This window comes from Podarcis liolepis (genome assembly GCF_965112155.1).
Source record: "Podarcis liolepis genome assembly, chromosome: 6".
NCBI classification, from domain to species: domain Eukaryota; kingdom Metazoa; phylum Chordata; class Lepidosauria; order Squamata; family Lacertidae; genus Podarcis; species Podarcis liolepis.
The window spans coordinates 56133896-56158769 of NC_139559.1; the positions used below are offsets into that span (position 1 = coordinate 56133896).

Consider the following 24874-nt stretch of genomic DNA (forward strand, 5'->3'; position numbering starts at 1 on the left):
CATTAAATTTATAGGAATGCGTTTCAGCTCCTTTATTTATGAAGGAGAAAAAGGAAATATTCTACATATACAATTTTCACTCTCCCAGACATGGGTAGGTGGAAATAACAGCTTAAAGAGAAAGCAGAGATGAAAGGGAGGGAGAGGGGGGGAGAATCAATGAAATACTGTCTTCAGTGATCTCACTGTTGCTATGGAGCAATTGTCTGGTGAAAAGGGGGAGGGATTGCATCAGCTTCCATCTGTTTAACCCTTTTAGAACCAGAACTATAATTGAATAGACTTGAGCAACCAGATTATTTTTTCCTAGAAAAATACTAATCTGATCTTTGCAATATGGATAAAAACGAACAGTGGAGTGAGCATTTTTGTCCTCTTCTTGAAACATAAATCTGGAAAGAGCTAAACAGCAGATTCCCAATCATGGGTTAGATCCAGGGCCATACAGGAGGAAAATTGCTGCTAGCATAATTTTGCACACACATGCATGCAAGTGTTAGCAGATTTCATGCAGTGAAATGATACACAGGTTCTATAATTTTCATATTTTCACAAGCTCTTACGCAAGTGAAAAAAGCGTCTTGGGATCTGGTATTATTTCCCTCAAAGGATGTTCTAGAACAAGGTTTTAATAGCCTATCCGCGAGGAAGAGACATCCTGTGCATAGAATGGGACTTTTGGATCTGACTGCATGAAGCCACATGGAAACACTTGTGTCCAATAAACCATTACAAGGTGCAGTTTCCCCAATGTATGACCAAATACTTGGGCAGGTTGTGCTAATGTAACCTTACAAATCTTTTTACCCTGGGTTCACACACTCCCTTCACTGAGGGAACTGTCCTCCACTCTTCCCCTGCTAGCATTTTGCTATACTTTGCAGGAAAGTTATATTGACGCAATAGCTCAGTGGATCATTTGATAATATACTGAGATAATTCTTTTTAGGACCCTCCCCAGCAGTGATTGTAATTGGTTGTAAACTGCTTTTATTGTTGTCATTTACAATGTTGTGACCTGCCCTGAGACCTGAAGGTGAATTGTGGGTAATAACAATTTCAGGCAGCGACCATTTTAGGTGAGTCCAATTGAAGAATGATCACTGAGGCGCAGGTCCTTTTGGACCTGGAAGAGGGTGGAACAGGGGCAGGGTAGAACAGGGGTGCTTATGTACGCTCTACCAACACGTGTGAGGGCCAGGAATGGAACTCTGCGCAAAATGGTCGCCGCCTGTATAATAACAACAATTTTACGCAACTATTTCAGGAGATTAATATTGTGATGGGGGAGGGGGAAAGGGAGAACCAGCAAGTATGAGGGTGCCCAGTATGCTAGCATTTCAGGTTTCCTCTTCGTTCTTTAATTTTGCAGCGACAAACACTTCATAGTCTTCCGAAGCTATTTGAGGGGATTAACGAAAGACTGAAAAAGTTTCCAAATCCTTAGAGATACTCTCAAGCTTGGTAATTATTCATGCATTTCATTATTTTCAACAGGTAACATGGCCTGCCACTTGATCAACGACTGACAAGTTTCCCTTGCTGTCATATTCAAGGCAAAGTAAAATCTCATATGCAGATTTGCATCTGTTCCTATAGCTCTTTCCTGTATTACAACTATTGAGATCTTCCACAACAGACAACATCCATAAATAGCACCAGAGATGAATGTGCTTATAATCAGCCAACACAGAAGAAACTAAAATAAACAGAACAGCAGAGGTCAACTGAAGGAGCACGCTAGCCAAAGGGGGGGGGGGAAATAACACAATTCTGCATTGACGTTGATGCAGGTTCCTTTTACAAGGCATCACATATGCTTTGCTTTTCATTCAACATAACTAATTTCATTATTTCAGTATTGTCAAGGCTATTGGTCCTATCTCTGTCAGAGAATACCAGAAGCCACTGCCATACAAATACTGTGCCTGACTATTATGACCACCTGCTTTGAAATCCTGAAGGCAAGATTGAAATTAGAAAAGGAAATGTGTTTTATCAAAACACTACACAATTAAATTATTTCAAAACAAGTATATAAACACATACCAGCCTTCTCTTAACCACTGTGTAAACACTGATACAGTGAACTGTACTGTACAGGGGTTTTTTTTAATTCCCCTAATCAAGAACATAGATGTTCAGTTTCCTAAGGTAAGGACTTTTTCCATTTATTTAAGAAACAAATGTAAATCCACTTGGAAAAATTTATCCAGAGCATGCTGTTATATCTAGGACACACAGGCACAGTTGCAGCAAATAATTTCCTAGCACTGAACATAAAAATACAGAAAGCAGTTATCTGAATAATGCACATAAACATGGTAGACTTTTAAATGCTAAAAATTCAAGTAACCTCAAATAAATCTTACATTAGTAGACAGATGCAATATTAAAGGCAAGATAAGGTAGAAGGCACCTTACATATTTCTCTGCAACTGGGTGTTGATAAAAGCAATACTGACAGACTACAAGTTCATTCTCTAACCTTTCCCCCTGTTCATTTTTCCAGCTGAGTGACTCCACATTTCAGTCAAAGTTTCACAAGTCTTATTTTGCATTTCCATCTACCCCCACACCAGCTCTCTCTCTCACTTCTCTATCCACGTCTTCTACCCTCTTCTCTTTTCCATCAGCTGTAAACTGTCTCATTTCTGTAAAGTGCAGGTACAGCAGTGGATGTGATAGACCGTTGCCTTGTCCCTATTACTGAATGAATGAGAGCCTACAAACTGAAGCTCAATCCAGAACAGACTGGGGCAGTTTGAATGGCTTCCTGACATCAGATGGGATGGCAAATTTAATAAAAAATAAAATAAAATTATTTCCCCTTCTCTAACCTAAACATGCTACTTTGACTTTCATCATTTCATAAATCATTTTGTACTTCTCCCTTTCTATCCATCTTCAATCTCTTGGGTCTATAATCATAAAGACCAGGTTCATGATTTTGGTGAGCCCAAGGGAGAAATGCCCTCGAACCTGAAAGCATATGAGGTACCCATTAAGCGTTTCATTCATGTAAACATGACAAGCTACATGTCATGGTGGGGTTCTAGGAGGCGCATTTCGTTTAAAGGAATTGTACCTTCCTGCTATGTGGTGTAAATGAAGTTATGGGCAATTAAATGAAAACAGTGCAAGCAAAATGCATAATTCTATTTACTTACCTCTGTAGTTCAACTATTTCATTGCTTAAAGTATCCAGCTCTTTGATTGCTGAAAAGTCTGCAACAGGACTTGGTCCTAACATGTTCTGCAAGACAAAGGAGAAAATATGGTTTGCCATGGATCAAAACAAGCAGCCCAATTTGTAGTGGTGCAAGTAGCTGAAGTAGCATCCAATCCATGGCAAGGAGGCAAGGATCGTCTACAGCACGCTGCCCATACACACCTGTGCTCTAACTACAAGTCGAGGTACAACAGTTGCACTGGGTTTCCTTTGATCCTATCAGGTTTTCAGATGTTGGGACTGGATACAGTGGAGCTATAAAGGGGCTTGCCGAATCCATTCTATGCAGGGCTGTTATAGGGGGATCAGCACCAGCACTGTCTTTACCTGGGGGGTGCAAGGGGTGTGGTGCAAATTCTGGGGGGTGCCAAATGTTTAGCCACTGCAAACCAGTCCCTCTCGATTGGCGGCCGCCCTGCTCCTCTGTCAAATACTCCTGATGTGTCAGGAAACGAAAGCAGTTTTTTCTGCTGTGTTGTTATAGGTGAGCGATTCCCCCCCCCCCAAAAAAAACAGCTCCACAACTTTGAGTTCACCCCCCCCCACACACACACAAAGGAATGCTGGACGGATCTTTGCACCCCAGCGGCGCATATGCTAAAGACGGCCCTGACCAGCACAAAGGCTACTGCCAATAAATAGTATAGTATAATTTGCATATTAACTCATTAGGAAGTAATGAGGTTCTCTTGATCATTGTTGCCTCATTCATGTTAGTCAGAATTTTGCAAAAAGTCTCCTATTGCTTTACTTGCAATAGTGACACTATAGCTGTATTTGTAAAAAGAAGACATCATGCAACAGATATATGCTATTCACCTTCTGATATGAAGATGTGAGTAGAAAATGTAACTGACAAGGTGCAATTTAGAGTACAATTTTAACCAGGGAAAGACACAAGCTTAAAAGGTAATCCAAGTTTTAGAAGTACAGTGCTGCGCTGCTAAAAAGACATGCTATTGCTGAATTCCTTATGTTATATTCAATAGTCGCAGTAAAGTTGATAGCATTTCTTCCCTTAACAGCCAAAAATGCAATTGCTGTCTACACTGCTAACTTAAATTGTCAGTTGGTTAAGACTGAATGTGCCTACCTATAAACTAATTACTCTACAGTGTAACAGATTTATGATAATTGAAGCAAATGTGCAATTCTGATGAGTTATTGCATCTTACACCTGGGATATCTAACCCCAAGAAACTGATAGTATAATCTGTATTTAAATACTTTTTTACCTAACACTATTTCCTTCATACAGGTGTCAAAATAAAGTACGCGGCAGTATATTATTCTATAAATGTTCAAGTACAGCAAAGACCTTGGGATGACAAAAGCTATTTGATAAAAGCACTACTTCTGAGAATTAAGCAGCATTCTGCTGTTTCAAATAAAATGTGACATGAGAAAGATGCTCATTATTAAACAGTCAATATTGGAAAAGTGAAGAATCTCTAACCTTGAGATGGCAGATTTAAGAAACTGACAGTATAATAAAGATGTAAAGCAGAATGGTGCAGAATGGAAAATATAGTCCAAACTAGGAAAGACATAGAAGGAAAGCAAACATACAAAAAAGATTAGTAAAGCAAGAAATAAAAGCAGATTTTCAAAATAATGCAAAAATAAACCTGATATTATTGAATTCAAAGAAAATGCAGAACTTCTTGAGAGTCATTTCTGGGCAGGAAGTTTGATTCGTTTTGGTTTAGCACAACCAAAGAGAAATTTTCTAGGGCCAAATGAGCAAAGAACGCTATCAACAAAATCTGATATCACCAAACTTTTGTTTTTACCTGGCATATACTGATTAAAAATAAACCACAAAAAATGATGTGAGACTTAACCCTATTTAAATTTGTTATTATGGTAGGTCATCGTTAAAACAAGGAGGTTAGGAATCATGCAAGTCCTTAACATGAAATGCACATTTTTAATGTTACAAAGGTGGGCAACAGAATTTATGTATCAACAGTGCCAGTACTTCCTAGCCAGGAGTTCCTTGAACGTGCAGCATCTCCACCCCTCCCCTTCAGTGCAAGACCATAGACACTTCCATATGTATGCCTCTGTTGCGTGCATTGAACTGTCCCCAATATTTTTACCAAATCTCATCCTGTATAACTTTGTAATGAAGCCTAACCCTAAGAGCCGATGAGAACCTCTATGAGCTTATGACAGCACTAGATTAAGCAGAGCCTCTTTCTGCTGACAATACTCATAAACAGGTCCCAATCCCTTCCCCCTGCTCCAAATTCAATCATCTCTTCCTTTCATTTTTTAAAAAAAACATGTGTCTGCTTTCTTTGTCTGTGTGAGAGGGAAGGGAAAACCAACAAAATAGATATAAGGTAGTGAACTCAACTCTCTGTTCAGCAGAATTGTTTACACATCATTAGGCACACTAACCCAAGGGCCTGCTACACCAAAAATAAGGGGGTATCTTACAGTATGTCCAAAATATCATAAAATATGCAAAAATGTCACCTTTTGTTGAGCAGTTCTCTCTGACGGAGGGATCATATCTGCAGTTAGCACCTGAGGAGGATCAATGCCCTTTGTCAACTTCAGATTGATGAAATGGAAGGCCAAGGCAAACTGTTCCTGGGAAAGCTTCCCACAATCCCTTGTATCGCATAGAGCCCTGTAGAAGCCAAAGGGAGAAAGATTCAACATTTGTCTTCCCGCTTAAAAATTATGTATTCATTAGAAGAATTATGCAACTTTGATGCTGGTATTGAAACTTTTAAGTATTTTAGCAGATACACAACAGTCTTCTCAGTACTGCAAACAGCAGTAGGTGCAGCTGGGACAAAGAACTGTGGTTGCCCATCACCTAGATGCACTTTGACCCAGCATGGCTACTCTTACAAGGAAGAGTGTGTAGCATCTTCCTTACTTTTATACTGTAAGCAGATATGTAAACTTGTGTTTCTTCTAAAACATTTTAAAGCAGAAGCACACACAAGCTGTGTACCTGCTCCTTCAGAGGGTGTGTAACCCCATCAGAAGCTGGCAGCCTCCCATCTCAAATTAAGAAATCTATCTGGGTTTAGTCCCAACGTGCCCTTCTACAAACACAAGGCCTCCATCGGTTTGTGGAACCTTCTCCTGGAGGAAAGGACATAGGCATCAAAGGTAGACACAAATCCCCGAATTCTCCTGTTAAAACATGTAGCCAATTCAGTTAGACAAGTCCTGTGCGTGCACATGCAATAGTAATTCTTCCCTAAAAACTTAATTCTCTACAGATAACTACAGTTACCCTACATCAACACTTTAAAAATGGAAATTATGATTGTGCCATTAAAAAATATCTTACCAGATGTGTGCAAGTAAGGCAGAAGGCAGGCCGGTCTTTAAGAATAATTCTCTAGCCTCCACACCAGAGACGAAGCCATCCATGTCTTTGTCAGTTTTCAAAAAAATGTCATGGTATTTTATCTTATCTGCAGGTGATACAACCCACTGAGGAGAAAAAAAGAGGTCATTTTTCCATTACGCATCTAATAATATAGAACAAAATGCTGATCATTGGTGAGCTTGCCTGTGGTGATGGTGCTTTGAGGCTTACAGGTGGCATGGACTGATGGGACTCTTTACTGGATGCTGAAGGTGGCAACAAATGCACTCCACCTGCAATACTGACACCTTTTCTTTTAGAAGGTGGCACCAATGCTGGAGGCAAAGACATTGGCACAGGTTCCTTCTCAAGAGCACAGTACACCAAGAACATGGCCTGAAAAATAGTTTTGAAGAAGTACAAAAGATGGGCACAGCATTAGCTTATTATTAAGCAATTTCAACGCTTATATAATCAATGCAGCAACCTGGAAGAACAAAACCTTTAAAATCTATCTCACATTCATGTACTCCTCCCATTGCGAATTTGATCTGTTCAAAGTTACATTTAGAGGCATTACAATGCCAAGAGTCTGGGCAATTCATCAAATACTGCAACTTAAAAGTATTTTCAGTTTTTGAAGCTTAGGACATGATTCAATGTTCCGGAAACTTTAAAAAGTATGTTTAGAATCTCACGAGGACCATTATACTTACAACTGCAAATTCATCCCGATCCAACATTCCATCATGGTCAATGTCACTGAGCTCCCAAACCTAAACAAAAAATGCACATGCCTACATTCAGGACTCAATGGAATATTCTACCCTTATTTCATCATATTCCTAATGTTTCTTTCATTGTATTGTTAAATACCAACAGCACTAGACATTGGAAATCTGTTTTTCCTCTGAGCAAAACAAAACCCAAACCTGCCACTTCTGGACCATGACTAATTCTCAGCACCAGATTATTAACTAACTTTTAGGAAAATCTAAAATTTTAGAATAGCCTGAACACCTTTTCACTATTACTGCATCCGGCCCATAATGACATCTATTGGCAGTTCAAACTGCAATACAGCAACCCTACAAACCATATTATTATGCATGTGCTACTCATCTCAGGGCCAAACTGCTAATTACATGGAGTTCCTTGAAACCACTCCCTCAGATGCTTCTTTTTATACATGAAAAGCAGCTACTTGAAGCTGCAATCAAGTGCAGATGGATGGCAGCAGTCTTTCCCTTCCAAAAACACCCTCATCAATGCTCTTTTCTCGCTACAGAGGGCTTCAAGAGGGAAAACGGCAGAACATAAATAGCTAAAGCATCATTTCCTCTGTTCCTTACTGAAGCTACAAGCAGGTCATTTTCTTATTCAAAAGCAACTTGAGAGGGAACTCTTTCAGAACAGGGCGGTGAACAGAATATGGCCAATGGAATCAACTGATCAGCACTGGCAGGAAGTCCTACTTGCTAAGGCACAGAGTACACTGTAAGGCTCCCTGTTATTCATCTGCATCCATATCTTTACCTGCTCCACACCCATCATGTACGCCCCGGGGTTTGGGGCAGGTGGGCATGGATTCCTGCAAGGCCTAATCTGGCCCACAGGTCCCCTGCCACTAAGGCAGATCAACAACCAAACAGAAGGGGTTTGCTTATAAAGAGCTGCCCCTTGTAGAGATCTCATTCTTTTAATCTATGTGTGAAAACCATGCATGAGATAGAGAACCCTATGGGATGCTCCAAAAATTACAAATCATCATCCTATGGAATTCCACAGGGTAAATAGATATTTTGCCTTGCTAAAAAGCTTGTCATTCTTACCCTTCCCAAGATGTCAACTGGCAGTTTGGAGTTCAGCAGAACAGGTTTCACTTTATCACCTGACAAAAATCCATTTACTGGGTTCAGACTGTCAAAGATAGCATCATATTTGGCCTTGTCTTCTACCTGGTTTTAGAAATAATATTAAAAGAGCCACACTTAATTTCACAGGAATATTGACCCAACCAAAAATTAACTAGTCAGTATGAAAAGAGAATAGGCAGAGTGCACACAGAAAGAAGCACACACAAAAAAGAATACTGGACAGTGGGAGAAGCCAGACAGTGGGCCTCTTATGAGATGACTTCAGTATGAATATCTGAATATAAAGTAAATAAGTGAGCATCAAATCAGAAGGAAAATAGTATTTTTAGCTCCATTCTACTTCTTTGTTTTTAAAATCCACATATACTGCTCCTTAAGATGTTTGTAGAAACCATTCCAGGAAGCACCCTTTAAAACAATTTTTCTACCAGAATCTCAATGGGTCTGAAAAGTAGAGGCATTCCTTCTGTTGCTCCATTTAGCTGCAAGTCAACCAGAAGGTGTTGGTGATCTCTCTAGCAAGGACTTTGCCTCCTGGGAAGCCTTGCAATACATCACAGATTTTTATTTATACAGTTCCAGGTGGACAAGAAAATTTTGCAGTGCAGCCCTAGTCCCTAAAATCAGCAGCAGCTTTGTAGCACCATTCAGAGATGCAAGGTGAAAAATGGGTCTTTTAAAAATTCTTTCTCATTTTCCTTTCCCCTGCTGTGCCAACCTCAAGGATTCATGTTTGCTAAAGTCAATATGTCTGGAGGAACAAAGGTCACAGGTATATATTGGGATATAAGAGCAGGCAGATAAGTTGACACAGCTATGATGGGACTCTTGGCAGCAAGGCTAAAGAAATCTGTGCTGGATCTGGAAACAGGCAGGGAGCTACTGTAGGGATATCATATGACCAGAGTGACGAAGAAGCGACTGATTCTGGTGACAGAGCTTTCTGGTAAAAGGGTGAAGGAGCCAAGTGTAATAAGAGATGACTAGAGAAGCAAGAAGAGGCTGAAGTAGTCAAAGTAGGAGATGACTCAAGCATATGAACAAGAGTTTTTGGAGAGAAGGCCCATTTCTAATGACTATGTTAAGCAGCAGCTTGTGCCAGCTATGGTTTAGACCTCTTGCGCATGATTTTAACCACATTTGGAAGAAGCCAACAAAAATAACATGCACACACGGATGCATCTACCACTCCATAGATAATTCCAATAGTGAGAAAGACACACACACCCTTCAGGAGCTTGGCCAAATACCCAAGACAAGAGATGTGGATGTGCTTTTACACCAACCAACAGTCATGAAACCGAGCCAAGCTACTACAAAGAGAGGAAGTGCTACATTGCAAGGAAGTATTTGTTGAGTTGGGTAACAGGTTTTGTTTTCAAAGAAGGGGCATAGCAAGGAAAGTTGGAGCATCAACTCCAAATACAAGCTTAATAGGCAGAAGCTGAGATACACTGAAAAAAGCATTCACTTCAGCTAAGGTTCCAGTTCACTTCCCTTACCTTAACAGCCCATGGGATATCAGCTGGCGCTCCCCCAGATAATAAAGGGCTAGAGGAATCATTCTAGTGGAAAGAAGAATTATTTCAGTTGTCCTTACTTGGAAATGACACGCAACTGTCATTCAGATTTATCGTAAATCCCTGCTGCGTAAAATAAAGTCACGCAACTGTCATTCAGATTTATCGTAAATCCCTGCTGCGTAAAATAAAGTCAGAGTGCCTGAATCTGTATTAATGAAGAATGATTTCAGCAGTGAGCTAAGATGACTTAGCTTACATTACAATATGTACATATTGTTTAAGGAAAATATGATGGTGTGAATACCTTGCAATACCAGCCAAAATGTGGACTAATAATTCCCAAAATTTCTATGTTGAAAAGCGTTATGTTCACTGTGTACAATGATAATTCCCTACTATGTGCCAGAGGACATAGTATGTGCCAGAAGAAATAAGATAATTAAAAACTGCTGTGAGCTCTAATTACCAACCCACAAAGGTGACATGTGGTCGGAGGAAAGGATTCTAAGGCTTCTTAGAAACTGACCAACAGTGATTAGCACATCTAATCATCCAGTATTAATTAATATTAAAAAGATCTTCTGAAAACAGCAATTTTATGCTCTCTCACACACACAGAAAGAGAAATTGGCTCTCAATTTCAGCACTCAATTTCTCATCTTCGTGCATACCCAGTTGTTGTTTTTTAATAAGGAAACTTTATCTCAGGTTATTCAACAATTTGATACTCACATTATCTTACAACATGTAAATCTAACAAAAAAAGTCCAATATGTTGCTTTTGCAATTTTGACATAAGTGAAAGGGAATATTGTGGAAGAAACTTTCTAGAACCAGCTTGGATTGATAGTAATAGTAATAATAATATATTATTAAAATATATTATTAATAATTTATTTTTATTTTTATTAAATCCCTGCCAATCTGGCTGGGTTTCCCTAGCCACTCTGGATGGCTTACAGAATATACAAAACATAATAAAGCATCAAACATTAAAAACTTCCCGATACAGGGTTGCCTTCAGATGTATTCTAAAAGTTGTATAGTTCTTGATCTCCTTGACATCTGAAGGGAGGTTGTTCGCCAGTACTGAGAAGGCCCTCTGCCTGGTTCCCTGTAACTTCACTTCTCACAGTGAGGGAACCAGCAGAAGACCCTCAGAGGAGGACCTCAGTGTCCAGGCTGAGTGATGCGGGTGAAAGTATACTGATTGGACAGGGCAGAATGAATTACATTATTTTTCTGAAGGAGTGGCCAGTTCCAATTATTGCCAGAGTTAGCTGCTGAATGAATTGGAATATATGGGATAGGACTTATATCTGCTCCAAAGCCAAAGGGCTGCAGAGGTGGGGCAACATGGTTCACACGGTTCAAGGTACAATGGCCAGTGAGGACCTAAGACCTGTTAGGTCATCGATATTTGAATTCTGTACTCTAAATATTACTATCGCCAACACTGCACATTTTGCAATATTTTGAGCATCATTTGTGTATATTTTTAAAAGAAAAGGGGGCTAAAGATGTATTGTAAGACTATAACACTTGACAACAATTAAGGCACTATGTATGATGCTGCATGAGATGATTTTTTTCAATGGTATATTGATAGCACATGCTACATAACATAATGTGTTCAGGTTTTATTGTACGCAAATACTGAAGGCAAGACATTTTTAAAAGTTCTTACAAATCTAGGTGGAGGAACAGGCAAGTTAAGACTGCTCAGTGAAACGTCCAATCCATTCTGTGCACAGGCAACAAGTCGTAAAGCCACAAAAAATTCCTAAAAAGGAAAGAGAATTAAATTAACATAGAACCGTTTTGTCCAAAAAAATGTATCAAAACACAAACACCGCATTTCAAGTAAAAAAGCAAAAACAACCTCTTTTAACCTTCAGGGTACTTCCATTGCAAATCTTGATGTGGCTACTAGAGGCATGCTAAAAGTTTAGGTACCTCAAAGCAGCTTGATATGGTTTCCTAAACAGTTCTTAAAATGCATCAATATTCAGCATTAGAAGAAGGGAGAGCACACACGGCAGTGATGTAATTTAAAAGACATTACATTTGTTTACACATTCTTCTGCATTCTAATCTTATTATAAATCCTTCACATTTCCAAAAGGTTAAGCTGGGAGAGTAAGCGTTGCTTCTTAAAAACTTTCCTCTAATGCACAACACATCACTCACTGGCCCAGCTTTTCTCTTTTGTGTTAAAAATCCTGCATGATCCACAATGTTATGCTGTTTACTCTGCAATCTAAGTGTTCTGTGCTGTATAAGGCAGTAATCAAGGGCTAGATCCATGGCTTGTGTGGGGAAGCTTGAGCTGTTCATCCACTTCCTAAAAGAAGATCACTATGTTACCCAACTATGTTTAAGGATTTAGATTTGGTGGACAGAGTGCCTGAAGAACTATGGATGGAGGCTCGCAACATTATACAGGAGAGGCAGCAACGAAAACCATCCCAATGAAAAGGAAATGCAAGAAAGCAAAGTGGCTGTCCAACGAGGCCTTACAAATAGCGGAGGAGAGAAGGCAAGCAAAATGCGAGGGAGATAGTGAAAGATACAGGAAATTGAATGCAGATTTCCAAAAAATAGCAAGGAGAGACAAGAAGGCCTTCTTAAACGAGCAATGCAAAGAAATAGAGGAAAACAACAGAATGGGAAGAACCAGAGATCTGTTCAAGAAAATTGGAGATATGAAAGGGACATTTCGTACAAAGATTACCATAATAAAGGACAAAAGTGGTAAGGACCTAACAGAAGCAGAAGACATCAAGAAGAGGTGGCAAGAATACACAGAGGAATTATACCAGAAAGATATGGATGGCTCGTACACCCTAGGTAGTGTGGTTGCTGACCTTGAGCCAGACATCCTGGAGAGTGAAGTCAAATGGGCCTTAGAAAGCACTGCAAATAGCAAGGCCAGTGGAAGTGATGGTATTCCATCTGAACTACTTAAAAATTTAAAAGATGATGCTGTTAAGGTGCTACACTCAATATGCCAGCAAATTTGGAAAACTCAGCAGTGGCCAGAGGATTGGAGAAGATCAGTCTACATCCCAATCCCAAAGAAGGGCAGTGCCAAAGAATGCTCCAACTACCGCACAATTGCACTCATTTCACACGCTAGCAAGGTTATGCTTAAAATTCTACAAGGAAGGCTCAAGCAGTATATGGACCGAGAACTCCCAGAAGTGCAAGCTGGATTTAGAAGAGGCAGAGGAACCAGAGACCAAATTGCAAACATGCGCTGGATTATGGAGAAAGCTAGAGAGTTCCAGAAAGACATCTACTTCTGCTTCATTGACTATGCAAAAGCCTTTGACTGTGCCGACCACAGCAAACTATGGCAAGTTCTTAAAGAAATGGGAGTGCCTGATCACCTCATCTGTCTCCTGAGAAATCTCTATGTGGGACAAGAAGCTACAGTTAGAACTGGATATGGAACAACTGATTGGTTCAGAATTGGGAAAGGAGTACGGCAAGGCTGTATATTGTCTCCCTGCTTATTTAACTTATATGCAGAATTCATCATGCGAAAGGCTGGGCTGGATGAATCCCAAACCGGAATTAAGATTGCCGGAAGAAATATCAACAACATCAGATATGCAGATGACACAACCTTGATGGCAGAAAGTGAGGAGGAATTAAAGAACCTTTTAATGAGGGTGAAAGAGGAGAGCGCAAAATATGGTCTGAAGCTCAACATCAAAAAAACGAAGATCATGGCCACTGGGCCCATCACCTCCTGGCAAATTGAAGGGGAGGAAATGGAGGCAGTGAGAGATTTTACCTTCTTGGGCTCCATGATCACTGCAGATGGTGACAGCAGTCACAAAATTAAAAGACACCTGCTCCTTGGGAGAAAGGCAATGGCAAACCTAGACAGCATCTTAAAAAGCAGAGACAGCACCTTGCCAACCAAGGTCCGTATAGTAAAAGCAATGGTTTTTCCAGTAGTGATGTATGGAAGCGAGAGTTGGACCATAAAGAAGGCTGATCGCCGAAGAATTGATGCTTTTGAATTACGGTGCTGGAGGAGACTCTTGAGAGTCCCATGGACTGCAAGAAGATCAAACGCATCCATTCTTAAGGAAATTAGCCCTGAGTGCTCACTGGAAGGACAGAGTGTGAAGCTGAGGCTCCAATACTTTGGCCACCTCATGAGAAGAGAAGACTCCCTGGAAAAGACCCTGATGTTGGGAAAGATGGAGAGCACAAGGAGAAGGGGACGACAGAGGATGAGATGGTTGGACAGTGTTCTGGAAGCTACAAACATGAGTCTGACCAAACTGCGGGAGACAGTGGAAGACAGAAGTGCCTGCCATGCTCTGGTCCATGGGGTCACGAAGAGTCGGACACGACTAAACGACTAAACAGCAACAACAAAATGTTACCCAACCAGCTGCTACCAAGTTGCAGGGAAAATTCAGAAGCAGAGTGCAACATGGTGCAAAAGGCTGCAAGTGGGGAAAGGCATCCACTGGACATACATAACAGCAAAATATTTTGGATGCACTTAAGCAACACTTAGGGATGCGGGTGGCACTGTGGGTTAAACCACAGAGCCTAGGACTTGCCAATCAGAAGGTCGGCGGTTCGAATCCCCGCGATGGGGTGAGCTGCCGTTGCTCAGTCCCTGCTCCTGCCAACCTAGCAGTTTGAAAGCACGTCAAAGTGCAAGTAGACAAATAGGTACTGCTCCGGCAGGAAGGTTAACGGTGTTTCCATTCACTGCTCTGGTTCGCCAGAAGCGGCTTAGTCATGCTGGCCACATGACCCAGAAGCTGTACGCCAGCTCCCTTGGCCAATAAAGTGAGATGAGTGCCACAACCCCAGAGTCGGCCACGACTGGACCTAATGGTCAGGGGTCCCTTTACCTTTAAGCAACACTTTGGTGTTAGCATTACAAATTAACATAATGGGCAAAGCAGATTTAACATTGTGATTAAGCAATGGGTAACATTTAATGGTAAGGAGCAGGCCTCAGAATTGCACATTCTAATCCACCAGCCCCTCTCCTTACACAAATTATTCTCACCCTTCTCTGTTGGCCTCTACCATGGTTAAATGCTTCAGAACGAACCCTTGTGATAAGGGAACTCTGACTTATAGTTACCTTACTCAAGGCTTAAGGCTGTTGGGAATTGGGAAGAAATAGCACGCAGTCCTCTAACACACGCTTGATCTTCTAAGCATGGTTAAAAGATTGAGAAGATTACACCTGTATATAATCCTTAACTGAGTTCCACTGTTTTCCTTCAGCTAGAAGTGTAGTAACTGAGTTACTGCACCAAGTAACTGATTCCTGCTCAAGAAAATATTTTTCATCCATCATAATTTGTAAGCCCATTTCAATAATGATCTGGTTGTGTCTCCGTGTGTTATGAAGATACAGATGTCTCTAACAGAATCAAACCTGCTATAAACTGTTATAAAAATGCTTTTTTACTCTCGTTATCCTTTCACCATATTCATTTGAAGAAAAATATATCATATTTTTACCTGTTTGTTTAAGATTCCTTTGCCATCTGTATCAGCAAGGTCCCAAACCTAAACAGTTAGATGAAAGAAGCATTTGAAGTACTCCCAAAAATATATTTTCCCCACTTGAATGAGCAACAGTTTTAAATAACAACCCCAAAAGTTCAACCACATTATCTTAACAGTGCATTGATGAAAAGTGTGACACCTCGGGCAATAGTATGAATTTCAGTTTAATGTTGAGGCTTTAGTTTGGCAAAAGGGGAAACAGTGCTCTAACAAAGTTAATAGCTCAACAAACTGAAAGGCGTATAAAAACGTCAAAACAAAACATCCATACACAAAATATGTGCAATCACTTTTCACCCATGCATTTCTTCTCTCATTTGCAGGCACTTTCATACATTATATGGAAGTACGTTTTTCTATCTCTAACCAGTGCATATTCAAGCATTCTGAAGTGTCCTATGTTGAAAAATATTCCAAGCTGCAACTGGATCATTCCTTAAAGAAAGTAAATGTAGAGGCCACCACGCACCAGAGAGATAAGCAAGACAAAGCCTATTTAAATTGGCTTCAGTGCACCTAACTATGGGCGGGATTGTGACTACTAAGCGCTCCACAAAACACCCTATTTTTGTTTCATTCAGGCCTACAATCGTATGCACCAAGACGCCTTCTCCTGGAGAGATAGATAGAAAGGCTTAAGGATTGGAAGCAATATTTTCTTTATTGTCAAAACCAAGACAGGATGGCATCTCCCCCCCCCCCAACCCCCATATTTGATTCACAGTTAATACCTTCCCAAGTATCAAGTCTGTCAGTCCTGATTTTTTAAGAAAGACAGCTGCATCGGAAGCCAACACCCGCCCAGTGTTACTAGGATCAACCTGCAAAAAGAAGGCATATTGAAGATTTGTTATGTAGCAATTTGCACACTAAATATCTTACAAAAAGTTTTGTTACTGACTTACTTGGACGACTTGCTGAACTACTATTAAGGGTACAACACTCTGCAAAATTATTTATTTATATGCAACTACAAAATGATACAGTGGGCAAATACTGTAGCCAGGTGATTTTTTAAAAACTAATGAGTACTTAGAAGCTACAGATACACTGAAACAAACTAAAGTATTGTAAGGGCCTTTCCCCAACTCCACCTTTGCCCTAGAAGAGCAAGGGACAACGATGGAAGGTACAGAACTGGCAGTGTTTTCCTGGAAGTACTTGCGAAGCTTCTCACTAATTTCAATTGTTAAGGTCAAAAAGACTGACGACTTCAGGCAGCTAGCAGCTGATAGCACAGCACTACATTTTCCTTGCCAGGAGGAAGAGCGGATACACTGTGACTAGAGCACTTATCCAATGTTTATCTTAGTTTGTTTCAACTGTATAATACTAGAGTGTTGCTTTGCTTCATTCCAGTCTGTGACTTGTACATTTTTCTACACTGTGGTAGCCACTATGGTGCCCTCCATATGTTGTGGACTACAACTCCCAGAATCCCTGACCATTCGCCACGCTGGCTGGAACCAATGGGAGTTGCAGTCCAACAACATTCACATTGGGTACCTCAACACAACCATGGTCCGTTTAATCCCCTTTCCTGCCTTCTGCAAGATCCCTATAGCTGCCAGCCAGAAGCTCCTCTTCTCTTTGTTTATAATTTCTTTCAGCCTGCTTAGTGTGTGTTTTGTTCATTCAAATGTTGCATTTTTTAATAGAAGCATTCAGTCATCCAGACTGTTCTAGAGAGAAGCCATGCAATTCTTACAATATTATTCTATTATTAATTTACTTCTACTTTGATTTGAAATAAAAGTTCCTATTAACTACTACTAATTCTCTCTATATTCTGCATCAATGTAATGAATATTTGCTAACTAATAGGTACTTAAGTTAGACGTTAAATATCTCTGCATCTAAAAAAAGACTGGGAATCCATAATCTATAAACAGTCCTCATTTAGCTCTGTAACACTGCAAAAGGGAACTTCCATTCTACCAAAGCTCTATGGTACAGACCTAATGGCTAGGACTGCCAAAACAAACAGTAATTTAGATGCAATGCTAGACTTGTGGCAATGCAGGCCATTTTGGGTAATCAGAACAGAGACATTTGCCCTCTTGTATGCATCATAGTACCCAAGGCAGGTCTTTTTTTTTGTTATCATTAATTCATTTCATCTAAACATAAAGAAATGCAGGACTGATGAGAGGTATATATTCATCATGCAGAAGGGAATATATATTTGCAGCTGTCTTGTTATGTATATATTAAGGGTTTGAATTTCTTTATTTTGTGCTTTCAGTTTCCAACCAGGCTTTTCTTTTCTGGTACAGTGGTGCCCCGCAAGACGAACGCCTCGCAAGATGAAAAACTCGCTAGACGAAAGGGTTTTTCGGTTTTGCTAGACGAATTTCCCTATGGGCTTGGTTCGCAAGACGAAAACGTCTTGCGCCTTTTTTAAAAGCCGCTTGAAGAGGCGCAGTTGCGACGGACCGTGCTTCGCAAGACGGAAAACATCGCAAGACGAAAAGACTCGCGGAACGAATTATTTTCGTCTTGCGAGGCACCACTGTACTTACAAATATTGGAACTACGTTAAACTTTGAGAGCTGTCCAGACTGATAGGCGTAAAGCACAGTCAGTTAAGCTGAAGCCGAACTATGCATTCAAAGACATGGCCTAAGAAGCTACTGGACAGAATTTTTACTGAAGATATGCTTGGTTGCTTCAACAAGGAGACATAATGAGCCACAGTATATTCCTCTTGTAATGGTATAAATCCATTACTGTCTGGTACGAGAGGTTGGTGGGGCCTAGAGCAATTAGCTTTTGCAATAATTGCTGATTTGTACTGGTACAAGTGATTGTATAAATATGAATGTAATAAATAGTCCATTGTACTGCAAAGCTACTGAAATACCCTAAGAATTAACTTTACACCCAAAATATTTATTTCATTCTATTGCCTAAAGACAAGAAGAAATTATCTGTTTTATTCTCCTCTTTAATATGTCCATCCATAACTACCCAAGGAGGAGATATTTTAAAAGCAAGTACTGTATAAGCCCAGGAAGCCAGGCACACTTACCTGTCGATAGAACTTCTCGTACACAGGATTTGCACTTGACAGCTTTGTTGGAGGGAAGAGAGAGAAAAAGTTTTTAAAATACTGCTCAATTTTAAAGATTGTAATTAAACAGGGAATACATTAGCTTTTTCTGTCAATATCAAAGATTAGACTTCAAGAATGGCATTAGGTAAGCGTTCAGAAACAGAGACTATCCATTATTGCATAGAAGAGCAATATACAATACATTACAAAGTCTTATGTGGCTAGAGATTCGCATTCATAGGAAACCACTCAATCTATAAAAATATCCTACAGCAGGCTCACCAATGTACTGAGGCACAAACTTTTACAGGCATGAAACCTACTTTTTCAGATGCATCTTCTTGTCCATGAAACTTCATGTCACAGTACACTGGTGGCATTTTGAAGACTTATAAGACTATTTTTGCTAAAACAGACTCTGGAATTTGCTGCAGTTACATTTAAGGTTTGGCTGTGTGTTCTGAAGCATGTGGTTATCATGGCGTCTTTGAATGCAAACCTTAGATTTGATTATTCATTGGTCTGGCATGGAATTCAAGTAAAATAGGCGTGTCATTCATCGAGACACACAAGCTTGCTGTTTGACCTAGTTCGTACGTGTTTTTTCAACTCTTACATAGCAGAATTTGTGGAATGGGAGCATCAGTCCTGGCTTCAGTCAGTGGGATTTTGTGATTCACAGTTATTGTTACACATGTGGAATGCTGCTAGCCCCAAAGCCTGCAAGTGTTCGGTTTATATAATGTTTCAGAGTGGAAAAACAAATGGCACATAACTTCAGGTCATATCAACAGCTAGCCAATTTCACAGCACTGTATACACACTGCATTTGCGATTCCCCCCTCCATAATTGTTAACAATTTGTCACCAAATTAATACAAATTTTATACAAATTTAAAAGCTGACTCCCCCCTACGTCCCCTCTATTTTCCTCCCTTATTTTACACATTGCATTTGAGAAAAGATTGGTTAATGTGCTTTAAAATAAGATGAATACTGTTAACACAATATTACCTATCAATGAAGCAAACAAATGAAGGAGATCAGCAATCTTCAACCTCAGGTCCTTAGATATTGTTGGACTAGAGCTTCCAATAACCCTGATCACTGGCTAAACTGGCTGTGGAGTTTGCAAATGCAACAGCACCACAGGACCCAAGGTTGAAGGATCAAGTATTTCAGCTTCCAAACTTCAAAGCAGTTTTGGTCGAAGATATTCAGACAGAAATTACAGTAAATGATTCTGTATTGCCATGGTATTCCTTATATGCAGAACAATCCTATATGCATTTACTCAAAAGCAAGTCTCATGGTGTTCAGTGGGGTTTAGGATTACAGCTTTAAAATGACTATTTAAAAAGACAGCTGTGCCTTAAATTTTAAATTTTTTTATAATCTAAACTGATTGGGTTGAACTAGTCCTAGATCTAACATAGCTCCAAAAACGTTTAAACTGGGAGGCAAGGTCCATTCTGTGGCATAAGTCTATCATTTTCTAAGATCACTGAAATGCAAATCTGGATAACCTGAAACACATTCAAAATTCAGCATTTTTGGCACATATTCCCCACCCGGTGGGTCTACAGCAGATTAGAATTGCTGTACAAGTTGCTGCTACTCTTTTTGCTGGTGCCACTTTATCTTCATATTTTATTACATTTTGGGTGGGTGAAGATACAAAAATGTGGGATAAAAACTGAAATGGTTTTCAGCTGCTTTTATTCAGTGCTGTTTTTAATATGGCAATTTATTTTGGTTTTTTAAAATATTTATAACTTGTGTGAGTTTTAGCTGTATCTGTTTTAATTCATGTTGCAATCTGCCTTGGTTGCTGCACTGGGAGAAAGGAAAGACATAAATGAAATGAAATGATAAATGAAATAAATAAATAAATAGTAACACCACAGTTACTAACATTCTTAACTGTACTCAAGAGCTTAGAGGGAAATTGCATTTCCAGAAAACTGACTCTACTCAGCACATTGACAGAAATTCCCCAGAATAAATTGGTTCTACAGCAGAACAAGCTTACACAGCAACTTCGACCAGCTGGCAGCTACATACGAATCTCCAACTCCTCAAAAGATTCCACTAACAGTGTCTCCGAAAAATTTTACATATCACTTTGGAAGACAGGCGAACTAATGCCAGTACGTAAACTGGAAGAAGCAATGATCACCAGTGTCGAAGCAATGATTCCTCAACATCAACTTTGTTGGACTGGTCATGTTGTTTGGATGCCTGATTATCATCTTCCAAAGCAACTACTCTATTCTGAACTTAAAAATGGAAAGCGTAACATTAGTCAACAAAAGAGGTTTAAAGGCTCTCTCAAGGCAAATCTTAAAAAATGTAGTATAAACACTGACAATTGGGAAACACTGGCCAATTGGAGAACAGCCTTTAGCAAAGGTGTCATAGACTTTGAAGAGGCTCAAACTCAGGATGAAATGGAGAAACGTGCTAAGAGGAAGGCATGCTTGTCAAACCCTCACCATTATCAACTCCCGCCTGTAAACCTATGTCTCCATTGTGTGGATCCTGAATTGGCCTCCACAACCACTTACAGGTTCACTGTAAAGACTGTGTTCGTGGAAGACAATCTTACTCGGCTACGAGTGATCGCCTAAGAAGAATGCTGCACAAATTGATTGTCTTTTAAAAAATAAAAGGTGCCAGCTTTAAACAGGAATTATTTTCTTTTTAGCACAATTATTTTCTAAAACATATTAAGATGTTTCAGGAACAAGGACACAGTAGGGGCAGGGGGCTGGAGAGAAGAAGATCATCCGTTGATCATTGCTGTGAACAGCCAGTTAGTAGGTGAACAACTGACCCAACACCAAAGCCTGAGTGGGTGTGCATTTGTCCCCTTCTGTTTTTTAAATAAGTCATGCTGTACTTGTGCAACTCTCAGAATTTGCTTTCTGCTTATAACACAAAACAACCCCTTAAGTCTACTTGGAACATTAGGTTGAATTTGTGCAGTAATTAGGCAGTACATTCTATAATAATCGACGCTGCTCTTCCAAAATCCACTCAAATTTGTTAAGTGTTGCTCAGGATTAATACATTAACAGATATCCACAAATACCAGGAAGGGGAAATAGTTTTGCTTAAACCACTGTGGAAGTTGAGCCATTAAGTCAATGTTCAGCACCCCGTCTTTTCCCCAACAGAGCAATTAGTAATCTCACATCTTCGTTCAACTATAGCAATGTCATCATTTTGTTAGCAAAACATTACTAAGCCAAACCTATTGTTACTCTTGAATAGGAAACATATGCTGGTTCACATCCTGTGCCTTCACCACTCTAAAATTCCAAAGCAGTCTCTCCATCCAGTCTCTCCTATGCAGTTTAACATCTGAACAACAGATGCAAATTACATTTTCTGCATAATGGCGAAAGCTTGGAAGGTCTTCTGCTTTCACTGGCAAGAGACCCATTTTATGATAAAAGTCAAACTGGGCAACAAGACAATCAGATTTCTCTTACAGTGAATAGAATTGTTCGTACAGCATTATAAGATTTTTCTGGAAATCACAGGTAAAGAAATATTATATACCTAAAATAAAATTCTTGGAATTAAGACTGGTAAGTTTCTTTATTTCTTACACAAGGATGAGTTAAACTGCAAGCGCCCTCCAAACACCAAGTACGTGGGGTAACAAAGCTGTCTCTTAATATATGTTTTCCCTTTAGACCTCAGCTGTTCCAAAAATTCTTGTACAGTTTACACTGTCACTATTTAAACTGCAAGGCCAAGCACAAGCCCTTTGCTGCTATACCACCTTCCTGAATACTGTAATTCAGGGTCTCCTCAATCCATTTGCAATGCATTCAGAGGATCTAACTATAAACTTGTGTCTATCAAGACATCTTAGCCATACTACACCTCCCCTCCCACCTAGGCCCTGTTTTCCCACCCAGGTAAGCACCCAGATAGAAAGACATCACCCCTCCACCATCTTATTTCAATATCCTTATATTCTCCTTACTACAAACACAAATCCACCCACACCCCAGCCCCACAAGCAACTGCTGACTCGCCTTCAACGAAAGTTCTTCCAGCCATCTGGTAGCATCAGAATTTGTAGCACATATGCTGCAAAAGACATCTTGTTGATCTTTGAAACACAGAATAGCTCAGACTTCCTTTTTCCAATTAAGCTTTCAAACATATTGAGGAAGGAATTCCACTAACCAAAGTGAACACACTGCTGAAACTGGATATTCAACTTTAATTTCCCCTTCAAATGCCAACTCACTCATCCTCTTTTAGTTCTTCCAGAAGTTCATCTTTCGAAAGTGTTGGTACGAAATTGTACTTACAAAAGGAGCAGAACAGAAATACACTTATCTACCCTGTCACTGACTTTAGCAAAGAATGGCTACTTGGACATTTCCCTCTACATCAGGGGTGGGAGAACTACATTACATCAGATGCTGCAATCTAGCAACGGGCAGGGCAAAACACCCAGGACCTAGATGAACTTTTCATGATATATACATACATTGCTAAAAATGAATCTATTTGTTTTACAGCTTTATGTCAGGACTATGTACTAGAAAATTTCAAGACCTACTATTTGGCTTAGAATATTCAGGGCTGGCAGCTGCTGAATAGTTCAAGTATGTAACCCAAGAGAAAGGGTTGTATCCAGCAAAGTTGCTGTATTCACACAATGACTTTTGCTTATGAAACAGAACTTCCCCTCCTTCTCCTGCCCCCGTGTACCTTCAAGATTTCCCTCCCAAAACAGATTTGGGGAACACACAGGAAGAGGGAATGTTTTTCTAAAAAGCACAAGTCCTTGCATAACCAGAACAAATTTATGGACTCAACCCAAAGTTCTGCATATTGCCTTATCCACAATTCATCTCTCACTTAGAAGATCACTATAGTGTATAAAATGTATCCGGGTAAGTGGATATTATAACTGGATTTCACTTGCATAATGAATTCTAGCAGTGCAAGATTCAATATAGGCATTTGTGATTATTGCTAGGGTAACGAACGGTACCCATTCTAAACAGTGTTAGAAATTAGCCAGGCGCTTTTTGCAACTGGCGCAGGCCCAACTGTGACCACATGGTGATCTCTGTATTCCAGCTGGTGACTGCCATCTCCATCCGGCTGGTCCCTCCAACTTTCTTAAGCAAGTAAGCAGAAGAGCTTATTTACTGCATTTATATCCCACCTTTTTCTCCAAGGAGTACATGGTTCACTCCCCTGCTCAGTTAATCCCTACAACAACCCTGAGAGATACATTAAGAGCCTGTGACTGGCCCAAGGTCACCCAGTGAGATTCATGAATAAGTGGTGATTTGAACCCTGGCCGCCCAGGTCCTAGTCTACTTCCTAGAGTACTTCTGCTATGGGGCAGCTATACTAAATTAAGTAGGTAAATAAATATGGGGAAAGCAAAATGTCACTTGGAGAAGGACGTGAAATAGTTTCCTTGAATGAAGCTTGAATTTATTTGATTATTATTTATTTGATTCTGGATTGTTTTATTTGATGTTTTAATGTGTTGTAAGCAACTTTGAATTTTCCCCCTTTAAAATATAAAGCAAATGAAAACAAACAAACAAACAAACAAACAAACAAACAAACAACAACAACAACAACAACAACAACAACAACAACAAAACTGCATTGCGGGGAATAGTGCCTAGACATCCGATTGTGGTGACTGTAACCTACAAGGTGCCATTTGGCGACTGGCATATAATAATAATAACAATAACAATAAAATTTTATTTATATCCCACCCTCCCCAGCCAAAACCGGGCTCAGAGCGACTAACAACAATAAAAGTAACACAGCATTCTAAAATCAATTCATTTTAAAATCAATTCAAAATCAAATTAATGGCAACCATTGGGCTACAGTTCTGTGAGGATTACCAAAGGAGGGGGTCAGACTGTACCTTGGCCAAAGGCCTGGTGGAACAGCTCTGTCTTGCAGGCCCTGCAGAAAGATGTCAAGTCCCACATGGCCCTAGTCTCTTGTGACACCAGATCGGGGCCACAGCCGAAAAAGCCCTGGCTCTGGTTGAGGCCAGACTAATCTCCCTGTGGCCTGGGACCTCCAAGATGTTTTTGTTTGAAGACCGTAAGGTCCTCCGTGGGACAAAGAAGGAGAGGCGGTCCCGTAGGTACGAGGGTCCTAGGCCGTATAGGGCTTTAAAGGTTAAAACCAGCACCTTAAACCTGATCCTGTACTCCACCGGGAGCCAGTGCAGCTGGTATAGCACCAGGCGAATGTGATCCCATGGTG

General features: G+C 40.0%; 1 protein-coding gene across 7 annotated transcripts in view; it reads right to left on the reverse strand.

Annotated features, from left to right (window-relative positions):
- Positions 1 to 24874, reverse strand: part of EPS15 (epidermal growth factor receptor pathway substrate 15) — a 54965-nt gene that overhangs the window by 21492 nt on the left and 8599 nt on the right. For 4 of the 7 annotated variants that reach the window (XM_083509540.1, XM_083509536.1, XM_083509538.1 and 1 more), the window contains exons 2-12: positions 18566 to 18607; positions 16266 to 16355; positions 15487 to 15534; positions 11660 to 11755; positions 9952 to 10014; positions 8405 to 8530; positions 7289 to 7348; positions 6777 to 6968; positions 6552 to 6697; positions 5717 to 5873; positions 3171 to 3256 (exon numbers count right to left, since the gene is read on the reverse strand). In XM_083509540.1, the coding sequence (XP_083365666.1) occupies positions 3171 to 3256; positions 5717 to 5873; positions 6552 to 6697; positions 6777 to 6968; positions 7289 to 7348; positions 8405 to 8530; positions 9952 to 10014; positions 11660 to 11755; positions 15487 to 15534; positions 16266 to 16355; positions 18566 to 18607 (1106 nt within the window). The remainder of the gene's footprint in view (positions 1 to 3170; positions 3257 to 5716; positions 5874 to 6551; positions 6698 to 6776; positions 6969 to 7288; positions 7349 to 8404; positions 8531 to 9951; positions 10015 to 11659; positions 11756 to 15486; positions 15535 to 16265; positions 16356 to 18565; positions 18608 to 24874) is intronic. The other 3 variants (XM_083509535.1, XM_083509537.1, XM_083509539.1) reach the window with 1 other exon arrangement.